Source organism: Etheostoma spectabile, chromosome 7 (assembly GCF_008692095.1).
Source record: "Etheostoma spectabile isolate EspeVRDwgs_2016 chromosome 7, UIUC_Espe_1.0, whole genome shotgun sequence".
Lineage (NCBI taxonomy): Eukaryota > Metazoa > Chordata > Actinopteri > Perciformes > Percidae > Etheostoma > Etheostoma spectabile.
Genome location: NC_045739.1, coordinates 17,702,032 through 17,720,861, shown reverse-complemented (window position 1 = coordinate 17,720,861; position 18,830 = coordinate 17,702,032). Strand labels below are relative to the sequence as shown.

General features: G+C 33.2%; 2 protein-coding genes across 3 annotated transcripts in view; one reads left to right on the top strand and one right to left on the bottom strand.

The window, feature by feature from the left end:
- The first annotated feature begins 306 nt into the window (after window positions 1-306).
- LOC116693253 (uncharacterized) lies at window positions 307-15,965 on the top strand. 2 transcript variants are annotated; one of them, XM_032522110.1, is made up of 9 exons: window positions 307-571; window positions 2,789-2,897; window positions 3,671-3,845; window positions 5,769-5,914; window positions 7,538-7,714; window positions 14,045-14,167; window positions 14,319-14,405; window positions 15,040-15,187; window positions 15,458-15,965. In XM_032522110.1, the coding sequence occupies exons 1-9, from the start codon at window positions 558-560 to the stop codon at window positions 15,475-15,477; spliced, it is 999 nt and encodes a 332-aa protein (XP_032378001.1). In that variant the 5' UTR covers window positions 307-557; the 3' UTR covers window positions 15,478-15,965. The 2 variants fall into 2 exon arrangements, with proteins under 2 accessions (XP_032378001.1, XP_032378000.1); XM_032522109.1 differs by having other exon boundaries at window positions 339-583.
- A 593-nt stretch (window positions 15,966-16,558) lies between these two features.
- The window catches only part of nadka (NAD kinase a), a 26,726-nt gene continuing 24,454 nt past the window's right edge, over window positions 16,559-18,830 (bottom strand). The window contains 1 exon segment of the mRNA XM_032522104.1: window positions 16,559-18,799. Coding sequence (XP_032377995.1) covers window positions 18,652-18,799 — 148 coding nt within the window. The 3' untranslated portion in view covers window positions 16,559-18,651.

Here is an 18,830-nt window from a genome sequence, read left to right as displayed (position 1 = left end):
TTAGGCTATGTTGACAATCATTTTACTAGATAATTATTCAAACGCACATTCAACAATAAGTTCAAGTTTATATTCTAGTAAGTGCAGACACATTACAGCATAACTCCGTTAGTATAATAAGTTAAGTTGTAAGACATGCCTCTCTGTTGTCTTCCAGGGGGCAGCAGCCATACAGGAAAGACGAAGAAGAAATGTATGTTAGAGCAGCAGAAGAAGAAGAAGAACAGTCCTAAATCGGATCTGCTAGACTGGTCGACGGAGACGGTCAAGAAAGTATAGAGAATATACGGTTAATGTTGGGCATGAGGAGTGGGGATTGGTTAGGGTTAGGGTAAGAATACAGGGTAAACCAAACAGAGGCAGAATAAGACGGGCCACGAGGCACGTCCTTTGACGTCTAGCGGATCCGGTCTAGCATCTCGCCCACAACAAGCTTGTGCTTCCTGATCCTGTTTACATCGCCAAATGTGAAACTAAAGTTCTGTCAACTGGAGGTGGAGAAAGCAAAAGGTTGCAGGAATGTAAGCCCAGGGCCCAACAGGCTGCTGCACAAGGAAATGGAAGAGATAAGGTCACTAGAGAAGTTTGTATACTTCACCTTTACAGTTGTGCTATTGTGCTATTCGGTCGTTTGCGTAATGACAGACTCTGTTCAGATCTCGTAACGTTGTTAACGCTAGATGCTGCCCTGGTTACAGCCTAGGTTACAGCACCCACAACTCGTGAAACCCGTTATCAACGTTTTATGATACAACAGGTTATTTGAAGTGAATACCTCATCTCACTTTTGACTGTCTATTATTCTATAAAAATGCCACATTACTGCTGTAAAACAGAAAATAGACAAATATGCTGCGACACATCTACAAGTGAGTTTTTAATACACAAAAAGAGTGAAAAAAAACATCAGAATGTCAAAGATGAAATGATGTTAGCTTAGCTACATATAGCTATACTAAAGAGAAAAATAAAGCACCACACATATTCTGATGGCTATTTAGGATCTGTTGATGTCTGGTTGCGTGTATTTAATGCGTTGTAACGTTGCGTATGGTACTTTTCAACTTTTAAAAGGAATTTACTTGTGTTTGACCATTTCATATATATTTTCAAATTGGTTTTACACAAAAAAAACATTAATGTGTTTAAATCCACAAAGTTGATCACAAAAGTGCTGAAACAGAAAGCAATTATATAATTTACCTAATTCAAGTAAATAATTGAAATTAATTTCAAAACTTTCAAAGATCTAAAGTCTTTTAATCAACACATTTTCTACAGTCATCACTTACTATTCACATACCTAAACAGGTTCTACTACATGTCACTTTTATCCAAAGCAATTTATAATTGCTACATATGTATGGAGCAGCTAGGGGTTAAATGTTTTACTCAGGAACACATTGGTTGGTTGATGTTTTGCAGTGGGAATTGAGCCAAAGTCTCCCCTCACCAAAGGTGTGTGTCATGACCACTGCACCATCACTACCCTTACTAATCATTGATGGGGAAATTGACTCTTATGTAGATCCACATTCCCGCTGTTCACAGCAGGATATATGTTTCAGGGTTCTCCTGACCAGCCTTCAATTATAACGTACAACAAACCAAAGAGATTATCATAGATCTTAGTAGAAAAAAAAGAACAGTTCCTCCCTTCAAGATTAATGGTAAATGAGTAGAGCGGGTCTCAACCTACACAATGATTTTTTTATCTTTTGACTTTGTTGAGGCCCCTTCTATAGACACTTGGTCAGTCAATGGTGTGAGCTTAAATAGTGCCTAAAAATTATCTTTGTGTAGACACACGGGGTGGCTGTGGCTCAGTAGTATAGCGGTCGCCTGCCAATTGAAAGGTTGGGGGTTTGATCCCTGGCCTCTTAGTTCCATGTTGAAATGTCCTAAGACAAGACACTGAACCCTGAGTTGTTGCTACATTGGTGTGTGAGTGATTATCTGGTGAGCAGGTGGCACCTTGTACCTCATCCTCAGCTGTGAATGGTTCCAATCTCTATATAAGAGATATATCACATAACCTGTGTTGGTTGTCTCATGTTTTATCGACTCGTGAAACACTTTGAACTTATTTGTTTACTTACTTTTAACAAGGTCCATTTTATTCTGTTTTAAGGTGACCTGTGATCACTAAACACGCTCTTTTAAAAGTACATAATAATTTCTTATTTCATTTTTTGATTGCTTTTTCATAGCCCTTTTTTCAGAAGACATGTTACAGTAGAAAGCACACAGGTGTAAATGATTAATTTAATGATCACTGTCAACTGCTCAAATCGCTTATTTGGACATTTCATTAGAACAAAGCCTTCGTTAATTTTAACACTCTGTACTTTTCCTACTATAACTCAAACTGTCTGCTGTAAATGAGCCTTAACATCTCTTCCCGGTTTGCTCATTATGGACTATTTCTATACTACATACTGGCATATTTATTTTTCTTTTCCCTTTGCTTGTGCACTATCCTGTGCTTGCAGTTTGTTGCTTTGCTTCGTTATTTATTAAAGATTTGTATTTATCTCTATTTACAGTTTGTCTGTTAATCAATGGCCATAGTCCTTGACACAAAAATGTTTTAAAAGACTAAATTAAAAGTAACTACACAAGGTATTTATGTTTGCTGACACGCAATATAACTTTACATCACACATATTCTCTATTATACTTCCAATAGTCTGTCCTCATCTGTATGGTGCTACACAAGATCATTTAGTTCTGATGCATTAAAGTTAAAACTGAACCTGTGTTTACTTTTTTTTTTTTTACACTGCAGTCCTTTGTTGGGCAACCAGATTTCTGGGCAACCACATGAGGACCCAGACCTTCTGTCGCCAAACCTGAGGCCGAGACACCAGGAACTGATCCCGACACCATGTGGACCGGTGAGCTGCTGCAGCAGAAATGAAGCTTACAGCGTCTGGATAGCTCAGTTGGTAGAGCAGCCACTCAAATGTAAAGGTTTACTCTTCAACGCGGTGGGCTTGTGTTTGACTCTGACCTGTGGCCCTTTGCTGCATGTCATTCTCCCTTTTTATCTCTTTAGCTGTCCTGTCAAATAAAGGCCCAAAAATCAATCTTTTTAAAAAATTTAACTAAAACATGAGTCTTGAAAGTAGAAGTTAGTTCAGTTTTCAGTTCTGTGGGTGTGATAAAGGGCTCAGATGTCATCTAAATAATCATTAAATTAATTTCAAACTATTGAATAACAATGTCCCAGAAATCTTTCAGCCAATATATGGACAATATATCAATATTATCTAGACCGATATGTGAGGCTAGATATTTTCTTAAATTTTGGATATTGCAATATCGTGATATGACACGAGTGTTGTCTTATACTGGTTGCATATAAAGGGATGTCATTTTCTGAACTTACCAGACTTGCTTGCTGTTTTATTATTTGCCTTTATCCACTTAGTCATTGTATCTGCATTATTGGTGATTATTTATCCCAAATCTCATTGTGTTAATATTTTATGAAAGCACCAATAATCATATATATAAATTATATTAGATTTTTTTCCCATATCGTCCAGCTTTAGCCCTACTATGTTTATAATGTCATATTGGACTTGCAGACACTTCCAATCTAAGTGTTGTCTTTATCACACGTTGTTTCACATTCTTTGTCCTGTCCATCTCCACCCTCCTGCAGATAAAGCCCTGGTCGGAGCTGTCATGTCTGCTCAAGCTCTACTTCTGCTTCACCATAGCGTCTCTGCTGGCGCTGCTCGGCCTCACCGTGTTCAGCCTCTACGAGCAGCACATGGACACAGACATATACGATGTGGACAACTTCACTGTGTCTCTCATCCAGTTGGTTGGAATCTGTGAGTAAAATCCCTCCACTAAAAAGCAGACAGCCATGTAGTGCCAGTGTCTTTGCAAGTCCATCTAATACCACATCCGATTATCAGCCAGTCGCACTGTTGGCAAAAAGAAGAAGTTTTTCTGTTGTAATCATGTGATGAAACAGTGGAAGAGATGAATGCAATGGCTTTAACCTTGCATTTCCCCCAGATAGTTTTACTGCCCTTATCTCCTACAGACAGAAAAAAGCCATCTGCCTAAGCTTTATCTTTTACCAACGTGTCTGTATTGATTTTTTTTTTTGCAGTGTTTTACTTTTCTTTATAATGGTTTTGCTGCTGAATCACTTCCATCATTCTACAGTTAAACCTATAGAATAGCCACAACTGTCATTACATTAGGTTTACAACTAACAATTATTTTCGTTATTGTACAATCTGTCAATTATCTTTTTAGATTAATTGTTTGTTGTGGATTATCAGACTAAGTTAAGAAACCTTCAAATAAAACTATCAACTCAAGTATCAACTCAAGCTTTTTACTCAAGTAAAAGTGTAAAAGTACTGGTTTCAAAATTACTTAAAGTATAAAAGTGAAAGTAGTATAAGGGGGGGAAAAAAATAATATCAATATGCTTTTCAAATTAGACGGTACAAACCAATAGGGTGTTGGAATGGTATATGTTTATACTTATCATCCAAACACATTCACACACACATTCATGCACACATTCATGCACACATTCATACACCGATTACTAGACATGCGCACCTCCTGACTGAGCCATGCTACCCTGCAGATAAAAATGTTCTGAATTGCTGTTTATTATTTAAATAATACAGAATTGGATGAAATTCACTCTATCCGGATGGCGTGATTTATCCAGGTAGGTTTTAGTTTTTTTTGGGTTTTTTTTTTTTTTAATGATCACAAGCCGGAATGAAAACAAACCAAACGGAAATAAGAGTAACAAGGCTTTTTTTTTAAATGTAAGGAGTAGAAATTGCAGATAATTGCTTGAAAACGTAAGGAGTAGAAGTAAAAAGTCTGCCGTAAAATAAATAATCCATTAAAGTCTAGATACCCATAATTTCTACTTAAGTAATGTAACAAAGTACTTGTACTTCTAATTACCTCTGGTTATTGTTAATGACATTGTATACACTAAAAAGGTAAAAAGATCAGTACCAGGACCATAATAAGTCGGTAAGTACCCATCCAATTTATTCAGTTTCGATACAATACCTGGGATTTGAGTATTGTCCAATACAAAGTACTGATCCAATACTAGTGTTTAATTAATAAGCTGTATGCCTCCCTGTGTGGAAGTGACAGGGATCATTCCTTCATCAGACCTGCTTTTAAAAAAATAAATGCTTTTCTAAGTTTGTAAAACAAAATGTAACAAATAAATATATTTGGTAAATGGACTGCATTTATATAGCTCTTATAGTCTACTGACCACTCAAAGTGCTTTACAACACATGACAACATTCACACACACACATTCACACACACATTCATACACACATTCATACACCGATTACTAGACATGCATACCTCCTGACTGAGCCATGCTACCCTGCAGATATAAATGTTCTGAATTGTTGTTTATTATTTAAATAATACAGAATTGGATGAAATCGGCCCCATTGTCACCAATACACAATCCAGCTATTTGAGTCTGATATGCAATATCAGTATCGGAATGGTGCATCCCTAATAATTATAAAATATGTTTTTTCAGTATAAAAGTATAAAATCTCAATTGACAGTGCATCATAAGGGCTTTATAGTCAGAGATGACTGAGTGTGTGAGCATTAATAAAATAAAAAAGTACATGGAAAAGAGCAAATATGAAAGTGTATCTATTCAAAGAATACATTATAGTAATGAAGTGACTAGTGTTGTATGTGAGCATTGTATGGTCTGTCCCCCGCAGTGTTCTGCATCTACTACATCAGTCGGGGTGTGATGCAGGAGAACAGACAGGAGCTGGTGGTGTTTGTGCTCAGCGTGTTGGGGGTGATGATTCGATCTGTGGTCAACTTCTCCGTGCTGGGGTCAAAGAGCAAGCAGGAGCTGCTGGTAGGTCGCCCTCTACTGGCTTCTCTGAGAAAACACACTGCACCAAGACAGTTTTATAATGAATGATCATCTAACTAATAAATTGGAAAGCCTATATATATATATATATATATATATATATACATACAGTGAACCCTCGTTTATCACGGGGGTTACGTTCCAAGAAGAACCCGTGATAGGCGAAATCCGTGAGAAGTCATAAAAAGGTATAGTATGTTGTAAAATGTCATAGTAAAGATATAATGAAAAATGTCATAGTATAGTATGTCCACAAAAGTCATAAAAAGTCTAGTTGTATTTTGTAAAATGTAAACATAAAAGATATGATGAAAAAGTCATAGTATAGTATGTCAAAAAAATCATGAAAAATCATAAAAATGTCATAGTATAGTATGTCGAAAAAAAGTTATAGAAAGTATAGTATTTTGTAAAATGTCTTAGTATAGTAAGTCAAAAAAAGTCATAGGCAGAGAAATGCTGCTGGGTTTGTTGCAGATTCAGATTTAACTCACAAAGTATCCAAATTAAATTATGATGCCTTGTTGTTCATTAAACTATCATTTTACTACATTACGTCAATTTAAGTACATTGTGCTGATATAATGCACTCTTCACCTTGAAGGAAAATTTGATGCGGGACTTGTACTGTGCAGTTAATTTTACTATTAATAGTTAATAGTTTTACTTAAGAAGAAATGTTATGAATACCTCTTCTACTACTAATACCAACAGCTACTCTTCATCGTTTTAGTCAATGAAAGGTTGTTACATTTTAATCACCTTTTAGTCATTACTTACTTGTTTAAAAGTTGTTTATCATGTTTAAATCCACAGCTAGCTGCTGTACCACTGGCTAGTTTCTCCTGTTCAGTAAAAGGTTTGCTGATCAGGGACCTGAACTCTGCATGACATATACTGTGGGTACTGACCCCTGCCCTTTACCACCCTGCAGGAAACATGTAAATGCTATGTTACTATGGATGGCAGTCGGTGGTTCAGTCAGTCAGTCAGTCAGTCCACTACTTGGACTGAAATGGCTCAACAACTATTTCAATCAGGAGAGACTTCATTGAAAGGTGAAAAGAAGTTTATTCATCACAGGATCCCTTGGTGCTGGGAAATGATGATTTGATGATGTAAATTGGGTAGATGAGGGTTGCTTGATTTGCCTGAAAGGACAACTGACAGCGGCGGAGAAACAGATCTATAGCAGGGATGCAATGATGTGATTGGTTCATGGAAATCATTTAACTGAAAAAGTCCAGAGCCACCTGATCAGATTGGGAAAGAGAGAGGAGAATGAAAGCATAGAAGTCTTCCTGAAGGACCTTATGCTGAGCTTAATTAGATGGATTTCCACGGAATGATGAGATTAATAGCGGTGAGCCTCTGACGTTTCCTGTGGCAGCACTTTATCCAATCCATCCAATTTCAATTATCCAATTTATCCAACACTTGGATTTATGAAAAAAATACCTAAAAAACTACATTAGTTTTAGTATTTAGTGTCATCATTTTGGCAACACTTACATCACTCATCAGGATTGTATGAAGGATGTTGTTTATGTAGAATCTAACATCAATTAAAATGTATTATCTGGTTGTGATCTTTTTGCGTTGCAGGTTCGCTTTGTGTGCATCATGTGTCTGGGCGTGATCCACGTCTTCTGCACCACGCTGCTCATCCAGAGGCCCAACATGATGGCATTCCGTGTGGGCGGGGCCTTGGAGAGCCTCCAGGAGCAATACTTTCTGCTCAACCTGTGTTTCTCCATGGTGACCTTTGATCTTCAGGCTCAGGTTCATGTGCATTTCTTCATCCCAAATGTGTCAAAGACAACCTCCACACTGCAGACTTCATTTCTTGTGACACACTATAATACAACTTTTCAATTGTTCAATTTTTACAACATACTATGATTTTGACATACTATATTATGACTTTTAAAAAACAAACATTTTCACAACATGCTATATTATGACTTATATTGAAACATTTTTACAACATACGACATACTACACAGTAAATTTTTCATGACGTTTTTTAACATGCTATAACATGATTATTTTATCACTTTTTTGGACATACTATACTACGTCTTTTTTCGACATACTATACTGTGACTTTTTTACGATTTTCATGATTTTTTACCTTACTATTCTGTCTTTTTGTCGACATACTACACTATGACATTTTGATGACAATTTTTGTAGTCTTTTATAGTCTTTTTTGACTATACAATGACTACTTTATGACCGTTTTTGACATACTATTCTGTCTTTTTTTTGACATACTACACTATGACATTTTGATGACATTTTTTTGACATACTATACTGTGTCTTTTTTCAACATACTATTCTATGACGTTTTTTAGATACTGTACTATGACATTTTATGACTTTTTTCTACATACTATATTATGATTTTTTGAAGAATTTTTTTAACGACATACTACACTATGAATATTTCATGACGTTTTTCAACATGCTATAACATGACTATTTTATCACTTTTTTCGACATACTATACTATGTCTTTTTTTGATGTACTATACTGCGACTTTTTTATGATTTTCATGATTTTTTAACATACTATTTTATGTCTTTTTGTCGACATACTACACTATGACATTTTTATGACATTTTTTGACATACTATACTGTGTCTTTTTTCAACATACTATTCTATGACGTTTTTCAGATACTGTACTATGACTTTTTAGGACTTTGTTCTACATACTATACTATGATTTTTTTAAAACATTTTTACAACATACAACATACTACACTATGAATTTTTCATGACTTTTTTCAACATGCTATAACATGACTATTTTATTACTTTTTTCGACATACTATATTATGTCTTTTTTCTTTCTTTATGTCTTTATGACTTTTTCATCATATCTTTACTATGACATTTTCATGACATGTTTCAACATACTATACTAGGACTACTTTCTGACCTTTTTTAACATACTATGACTTTTTTTCAACATACCATTCTTTTTTTGTCAACATACTATTCTATGTCTTTTTGTCAACAATACCATGACATTTTGACGAAATATTTTGACATGCTATGTCTTTTCTATGATTTTTCATGATTCATACTATACTGTGACTTTTTTAGAAATACTACATTATGACATTTTTATGACTTTATTTCAACATACAATGCCTTTGTTCGACATACTATTACATTACTTTTTTTCAACATACTAACTATACTATGACATTTTTATGACTTTTTTTGACGTACTATACTATGATATTTTTATCTTTTTGTCAACATGATATACTATGACATTTTGATGAAATCTTTTGACATACTATGACTTTTTTTTAGATACTATACTATGAGATTTTATAACTTTTTTAGACATACTATACTATGACTTTTTTAGATACTCTACTATGAGTTTTTATGACTTTTTTTGACATACTATACTATGACGTTTTTATGACTTTTATTGACATTTTGACTTTTGACATAGTACACTATTACATTTTTATGACTTTATTTTGACATACAATGCCTTTGTTCGAACATACTTTTATATGACTTTTTTGCGACATACTATACAATGACATTTTATGACTTTTTTTGTCATGCTATACTATGACTATATTATCACTTTTTTTCGACATACTATTCTATGAAGTTTTTCAGATACTGTACTATGACTTTTTTCTACATACTATACTATGACTGTTTATGTTTTTTTTGACATTTTATGAATTTTTGCAACATACAATGCCTTTGTTCGACATACTATTATATGATTTTTTTAGACATACTATACTATGACATTTTTATGACATTTTCCGCCATGCCTAGTGTGTATATTATGTATGCATGTATGTCAACATTTTCCGCTATGCCTATTTTTACTTTTTGCAACGTATTTTACTATGACATTTTTAAGCTTTTTTTCAAGATATTATAATTTGACCATTTTAAAACTTTTTTCGACTTACTATACTACAACTTTTTTTCCAAATACTATACTATGACTTTTTTACAATTTATCATGATTTTTTTCGACATACTATACTATGACTTTTTTCATCATGACATATGACTATACTATGACTTTTTATTACTTTTCTCAACATACTATACTATGACTTTTTGCAACATACTATAATATGACTTTTTGTAACAAACTATAATATTAATTTTTGATACTTTTTTCGACATACTATACTATGACTTCTTTCAACATTTTTCACAACATATTATTTATTCTATGACGTGTTTTCAACATACTTTACTATGCCTACTTTTCACATAATATACTATGACATTTTTTTGATTTTTCATGATTTTCTTGAAATACTATTCTATGGCTTTTTTCATCATATCTTTTATGTTTACATTTTACAGCATACTACTATACTTTTTATGATTTTTTTGGACATACTATCCTATGACATTTTCATGATTTCTTTGACATACTATACCAAGACTATTTTCATCATATCTTTATTATGACATTTTACACATATTATTACTTTTTATGACTTTTTTGACACTCTATACTAAGACTATTTTCATCAATCTTTATTGACATTTTACAACATATTATACTTTTTATGACTTTTTTGACATACTATACCAAGACTTTTTCATCATATCTTTATTATGACATTTTACAACATATTATACTTTTTATGACTTTTTTTGACATACTATACTAGACATTTTACAACATACCATACTTTTTATGACTTTTTTAACATACTATACCATGACATTTTACAAACTTATTTTTATGATTTTTCATGATTTTTTCGACATACTATACTATGACTTTTTTCATCATATCTTTTATGTTTACATTTTACAACAAACTATACTTTTTATGACTTTTTATGACATACCATACTATGACATTTTATAACTACTATACTTTTTTGACTTTTTTCAACATACTATACTATGACATTTTACACATAATATACTTTTTAGGACTTTTTAGACATACTATACTATGACATTTTTATGATTTTTCATGATTTTTTCGACATACTATACTACGACTATTCTCATTATATCTTTACTATGCCATTTTACAACATACTATACTTCTTATGACTTTTTTCGACCATACTAACTATGACATTTTTATGATTTTCTGATTTTTTCGACATACTATACTATGACTTTTTTCATATCTTTTATGTTTCATTTTACAAAATACAACTATACTTTTATGACTTCATGGACATCTTACTATGCCATTTTCATGATTTTTTCAACATACTATACTACGACTATTCATATCATATCTTTACTAGGACTTTTTACAACATACAATACATTTTTATACTTTTTTTCGACATACTAACTGTGACATTTTTATGATTTTTCATATTTTTTTCGACATACTTACAATGACTTTTTTCATCATATCTTTTATGTTTACATTTTACAACATACTACTATACTTTTTATGACTTTTTTGGACTACTATACTATGACATTTCATGATTTTTGACATATTATACCACGTATTTCATCATATCTTTACTATGACATTTTCAACAAACTTACTTTTTATGACTTTTTTTGACATACTATACTATGACTTTTTATGATTTTTCATGATTTTTTTGACATACTATACTGACTTTTTCATCATCTTTTATCTTTACATTTTACAACATACTATACTTTTTATGACTTTTTCGACATCCTATACTATGCCATTTTATTGATTTTCATGATTTTTTTGACATACTATACTATGACTTTTTTCATCATATCTTTATCTTTACATTTTACAACATACTACTAAACCTTTTATGACTTTTTGACATACTATGCTAAGACATTTTACAACATACTATACTTTTTATGACTTTTTCAACATACTTTACTATGACATTTTAATGATTTTTATATTTTTTTGACATACTATGACTTTTTTCATCATATCTTTATGTTCATTTTACACATACTATCCTTTTTTGACTTTTATGACATACCTACTTGACATTTTATAACATACTATACTTTTTTTGACTTTTTTCAACATACTATACTATGACATTTTACAACATAATATCTTTTTATGACTTTTTAGACATACTATACTATGACATTTTTATGATTTTTCATGATTTTCGACAACTATACTACGACATTCTCATTATATCTTTACTATGACATTTTACAACATACTATCTTCTTATGACTTTTTTCGACATACTATACTATGACATTTTTATGATTTTTCATGATTTTTTTCGACATACTATACGACTTTTTTCATTATATCTTTTATGTTTACATTTTACAAAATACAACTATTCTTTTTATGACTTCTATGGACATACTATACTATGCCATTTTCATGATTTTTTCAACATACTATACTACGACTATTTTCATCATATCTTTACTATGACATTTTACAACATACAATACATTTTATAACTTTTTTTCGACATACTATACTGTGACATTTTTATGATTTTTCATGATTTTTTCGACATACTATACAATGACTTTTTTCATCATATCTTTTATGTTTACATTTTACAACATACTACTATACTTTTTATGACTTTTTTGGACATACTATACTATGCCATTTTCATGATTTTTTTGACATACTATACCAAGACTATTTTCATTATATCTTTACTATGACATTTTACAACAAACTACTTTTTATGACTTTTTTTGACATACTATACTATGACATTTTTATGATTTTTCATGATTTTTTTGGAATACTATGACTTTTTTCATCATATCTTTTATGTTTACATTTTACAACATACTATACTTTTTATGACTTTTTCGACATACTATACTATGCCATTTTTATGATTTTTCATGATTTTTTTGACATACTATACTATGACTTTTTTCATCATATCTTTTATCTTTACATTTTACAACATACTACTATACCTTTTATGACTTTTTTGACATACTATGCTAAGACATTTTACAACATACTATACTTTTTATGACTTTTTTCAACATAATATACTATGACATTTTTATGATTTTTCAGGATTTTTTTGACATACTATGACTTTTTTCATCATATCTTTTATGTTTACATTTTACAACATACTACTATACTTTTTATGACTTCTATGGACATACTATACTATGCCATTTTCATGATTTTTTCGACATACTATACTGCGACTATTCTCATCATATCTTTACTATGACATTTTACAACATACTATACTTTTTATGACTTTTTCAACATACTATACTATGACATTTTTATGATTTTTCATGATTTTTTTGACATACTATACTATGACTTTTGTTCATATCTTTTATGCTTACATTTTACAACATATTATACTTTTTATGACTTTTTTGACATTCTGTACTAAGACATTTTACAACATGCTATACTTTTTATGACTTTTTTCGACATACTATACTACAACATTTTTATGATTTTTTGTGATTTTTTTCAACATACTATACTATAACTTTTTTCATCATATCTTTCATGTTTACATTTTACAGCATACTATACTTTTTATGACTTTTTTGGACATACTATACCATGACATTTTAGTGATTTTTTCGACATACTATACTATGACTATTTTCATCATATCTTCACTATAACATTTTACACCACGTACTATAATATGACTATATTATCACTTTTTTCAACATACTATACTATTTCTTTTTTTGATATACTATGACTTTTCATCATATCTTTACAATTACATTTTACAACATACTATACTATGACTTTTAATGACTTTTTTGGACACTATACTATGACATTTTCCTACCTTTTCAACATACTAAACTATTACTTTTTTACATTTTGATAAAACATTTTTTATTTTTTTTTGACATGCTATACTATGACATTTTTACTACATACTATGCTTAAATGACTTTTTTTCGATATACCATACTTTTTTCAGCATATTATACAATGACATTTTCATGCAATTTTTCAACCTACTATACTATGTTTAGTTTTTTAATTCATACTACTTTTTTCAATATACTATGACTCTTTTTAACCTACAATACCATACAACAATACAATACCTACAATACCGCTTCAAATGATCTACTTCTTTATTACTGACATGCTGTCGTTGTTGGTTTGTTTCAGTTGTGTCTGTGTATCGTGATCACAACGTCGGACTTGGCCATGTCTGCTCCCAACAGCCCGCCCATCATCCTGGGCGTCGGAGTGGTGTGGGCCTGCCTGACCGCCACCATTGGGGCGGTTGCAGTAAGTGCTCTTCATCCATCATCTTCACTAGTAACACAGCTCTTCACACAAAGGGACCATAAACTAAAATATCATACAGGATGCATCCCATAAACCACCAAGAACACACGTGGCAGTATCCAAGCAGTCATAACTTCTTGTTGTTTTTCAGGTTTTAAAGGAAGCCAAGAACTTAGTTTGGGTCTTCATGATGCTGAACCTTCTTCAACTAGCCTTCTTTGTTTATCTGGTTTACACGGTGAGCTGACAATGAGTTTTCACAATGTTTTTGCAAATATATAGCTTTACTAAAAAGAAATAGGCTCACTAAATTCATGATAGAGCTGGGCACTGTAGGTTTTAATGAAACATTGCTCAAACAGGAGAGACAGTATGTTGGGGACTATTTTAGCACAATAGTGATGAGATTGAGGGGCGGCTGTGGCTCAGTGGTAGAGCGGTTGCCTGCCAATTGGAAGGTTGGTGGTTCGATCCCTGCCCCTGCAGTCATTGTCGAAGTGTCCTTGGGCAAGACACTGAACCCCGAGTTGCCCCCGGTGCTGCGCATCGGAGTGTGAATGTGTATGATTGTTTATCTGATGAGCAGGTGGCACCTTGTACGGCAGCCCCGGCCACAGTGTATGAATGTGTGTGAATGGTGAATGTCTCCTGTAGATGTAAAAGCGCTTTGAGCAGTTGTTAAGACTGGAAAAGCGCTATATAAATACAGCACATTTACATTTACATTGATTCAAAGTAGTAGAGGTTTCCCCAATGGGACATTAAAGTATATTATTTGTTGCTGTTATACGAGTCTGGCATTACATGTATATCATTTGTGTACATTCAGAAATGCATCACTGCTGGAAAACAATGGTTTACTTTAATTACAGGTAGTGTTGAAATGGTTTGAGGACAGCACGTACACCCTGGAGGCCGCTGCCATCACCGGAGCTTTGATTTCACTGGTGATTAAAGTGGTTTTATTCTGGGGCCTCATCAGACTGGTGCACAGCTTCGGCCAAGGCCTGAGGGAGAGGAGTGAGTATACTGTCTGATGTCACTGCTTTTTCTTTTCTTGGTTTTAGTCCTTCAAACATTACTCTGAGCAGAAGGCAAAATAAATGCTACATCGGCAGAATATTAACTAATCTTGCTAATGCAGCTTTCTAAATATCCTAAACCACTTTCCTTTCTACGTTGTCTTAATTACATCCCTATATCTTAGAAACCTTTTACCGACAGTATCGACCTTAACCGTGTTGGCTAGAAAGCGGCAGAACACGTAAATGTTTTTTTTTTTTTTTGCAGTGTTCGCACCCAGCAAGTGATAAAACATCCGGTGGGCGTGGACCAAGGACAAAGCTGCATGCTGTGGGCCTAACATTGCTGCTCACTATGGAGTTAATATTTCTATTCAACATCAACTCCACCAATCAGTCAGCTGACTTCCTAATTTTTGCCTTAAGTGCTTTATACTGTATGGATTTTTATTTAAACTAACACTCCTTTGTCAGTGTGTCTTTTTCCAGGTTGTAAAGCATCACAACTGAAATGACATCAAATGCCTTTTGTAGATTGGATTCATAATGTTTTTAATTTGTTTCCTTTTTAAGTGGCCAACGTCCTAAAAGGAAGTTTAATCTTAAAGGTTTTCTTCCTGTAAATTACATCCAATGTTAACTGACTTTGCTTTTTGAAATTGTAATCGTGAAACTCTTTGGGCAACTTGATTTTATTCTTTCTCTTTCGCACCTTAATGCACTTCCTCAAGTCTTTTTTTTAAATTCAAGGTTGTTAATAAAATATCAAAACAAGATTGATGTTTTGAATTGTTGCTCAATAAGAAGAGGCATTTTTTTGGATGCATCCTCCCTTCCCTATGCACATTCTCACAGAACTGGAGTTACATCCAGGTAACTATTTGTTTTATTTTTAGTGGATATTGCAGACAAATTGCATGACTTGACACTTCCTGGTGACATGATCTTTCGATTTATTAAAGTGTTATGGAAAAAGAAATCGCAAGATTCATATCAGGAACATTAACAAACTTACCAATACAAAAGTCAGAGTTACAAAAGTGAAAAGCACTTTGAAAGAAGAGTTGACAATGCTTCACAGAAAAGAGAAGTGGCAGCCTGGGCTTTTTGCAGAACTGCTGATTACTGGGGCTTACCAGTTCAGACAAACATTGGGAACAAACAACATCTGTGTACATTTATCTGTTTTGACACAACTTCATCTGAAAATTAGACTTTGAGTTGTCCTGGAATTGATTTTGAATAAGCTTTGGCTCTTTTTAAATGTACAAGTACTTCTGACCAATAACAAGCTGTTGAGTCACAGAGTTAGAGAATCAGAACTGCTACAACACTTTTCATCCACAAAAATAATTAACTGAAGAAGGTATTAATGTAAAAAAGTATCAAATAGATTTATTTTCAGCAATGATACATTGTAAACTGGTTAATAAACATATACTTTACAAAATACATCTTATTCAAGCATCACATATTTACACATACTAGTAAAGGAATGATTGCCTTTTAGAGCTTAGTTGGTCCACTTCAGTACACCACCATTCATGTTTTCACCCTGACACAGTTTGTTAAATCAATTCATAATGTATATATAACATCTAGACATTATTATCTGAACATTTATGCAAGGAAGGCCACATTCAGCAAGACTGTGCAGTGGCAAACTGACAAGTCTAAAAAATGTAATTCCTCACCCTACACAGAGCATTACGTCACCCACAGCCCACAGATATTGGTCTGTTAAACCTACAAAGGGTTCCGCTATGGCTTAGACGACATTTAAAAAAAAACAAGACGATAAAAAGACACTGAAGAGATTTGAACTGTGGTCTCTTTGAATGTCCCTTCCTCGCATTCTCGGCATGTCATCCAATGCACCGACTACATGACTGCAGGACAGAGACTATGTGACACATTCTACATAACTCAATTAGTCAAGTGTCATGCACTGCAGACAGCAAAGACAACAGTCAACATGTGGTTATAATTAAAACGCACAAATCACACATTTGTGCAAGTGTATGATTACATCCTCACCATGATGTAATCCTTGAAAAATTACGATTCTATACATTAATGATACCAGTCTTTAAGGCACAGTCTTTATAGTTGGGCCCCTATTGCCAAGCAGATGTACTGTAAATGTGCTCTTCCCCAAGGTGCCTCTAAAAATTGCGTAAGACAACATTTGTCATGCATTCATGACAATTACGGTCATCAGTTTTTCCTGATTTGAGAAACAGAATTAAAAGTTTGACTTAACAGATATATAATTTTTTTTAAATCGTTCAGATAATACCAAATTACCCTTTACCGCTACTAAAAGAACTAGCTTCTGCTGTTTATAAAAGTAGTAGATGTGTCCCTGCCATCTGTCTTAAAGACTTGAAAGTGCTCGAACAGACCATCAAAGAGTATTGCAATAACTAACCTTCAGAGTTTTAGTCCAAGTTCATCCCAAACCTTGCCTTTTCCTGATTACTTTCTCTACAAACTGCTTTTTGACTTCAAATAGCCGGTTTCCACAGCATACAGAAGGAAAGGACACAGTCCTGGAACAATAGTGAGGCCAAACTCCATTCAAAGTCCACCATTTTAACATGCATACACATTAGAACATGATATAATATCTTCTGGGTGTTCAACAGACTCATTAATACTGCGTACCCCTGACACACAAATTTAGGTGTGTTACTTGTGTAACCCTCATTCTCTGAGTAGCATTAGTAAGTTTGATTAAGCTCACCTTTCAGATTTGTTTTCCATGAAAACTCAGTGTCCAATAAATTGTAAAACAATTTTATTAATTATTAAAACTAAACTTTTTTTAATGAAATGTAAATTCATAACTTTCTTTTTAAAAATGTAAGTTTTTCATTTTACAATTTTTATTTTAAAATGAGTTAGGGTCTAAAACCTGTCGATATGTCATATTAGCAGTTTTACATATGACAATTTATTTTAAACTGTCGCTATTTAAGTCGAGTTGTCACCAGTCTCCGCCTCGTCACCTTTCAGCCAATAACGTGCTTCCAGCCTCTCACCAGACTCTATAGCTAACGATCTCCTGTTGGCTAAAAAATAGATAGATAGAGTCCGTTTCACATAGTTATGTTAATTACCTGGTTAGTTTATTTATTTTAATAACTTATTTAATTTAATTGAACACTATGTGGGTTTTTGATCGTTTGCCTCTTATTTCCACACATTTAGTCCAGCAAAATACAACACGGAGAACTGCAGCAAAAGAGCTGTTTGGCCCAATACTTGGAATATTACTACTGGACATTGTTAAGACATATGAAGGGCAACATTAATGTGACCGATGTTTTTGAATGGAGTTTACCAAAACCTAAACTGTTATGTCTTTTATCCACCAAAGACAAAATGGCACAGAGCACGGTCAAGCTATAACCAAGAGGAAGGAGTCCTTGAGTCTTCTGAGGAGACGTAAAAGATGCTTCAGAACTCCTCGTCCTCTGAGCTGAGGTAGTTCTGCTTCTTCCTCACGTTCCAGTGTAAACACTGGGCCAGGCTCTCGAACCAGTCATTGACTGGGTCCCGGAAACAGATGGATGGAACGGGGAAGCAGGAAGTAGTGATGGTAATACTGGAACAGGGATGGAAAGAAGAAGAAAAAA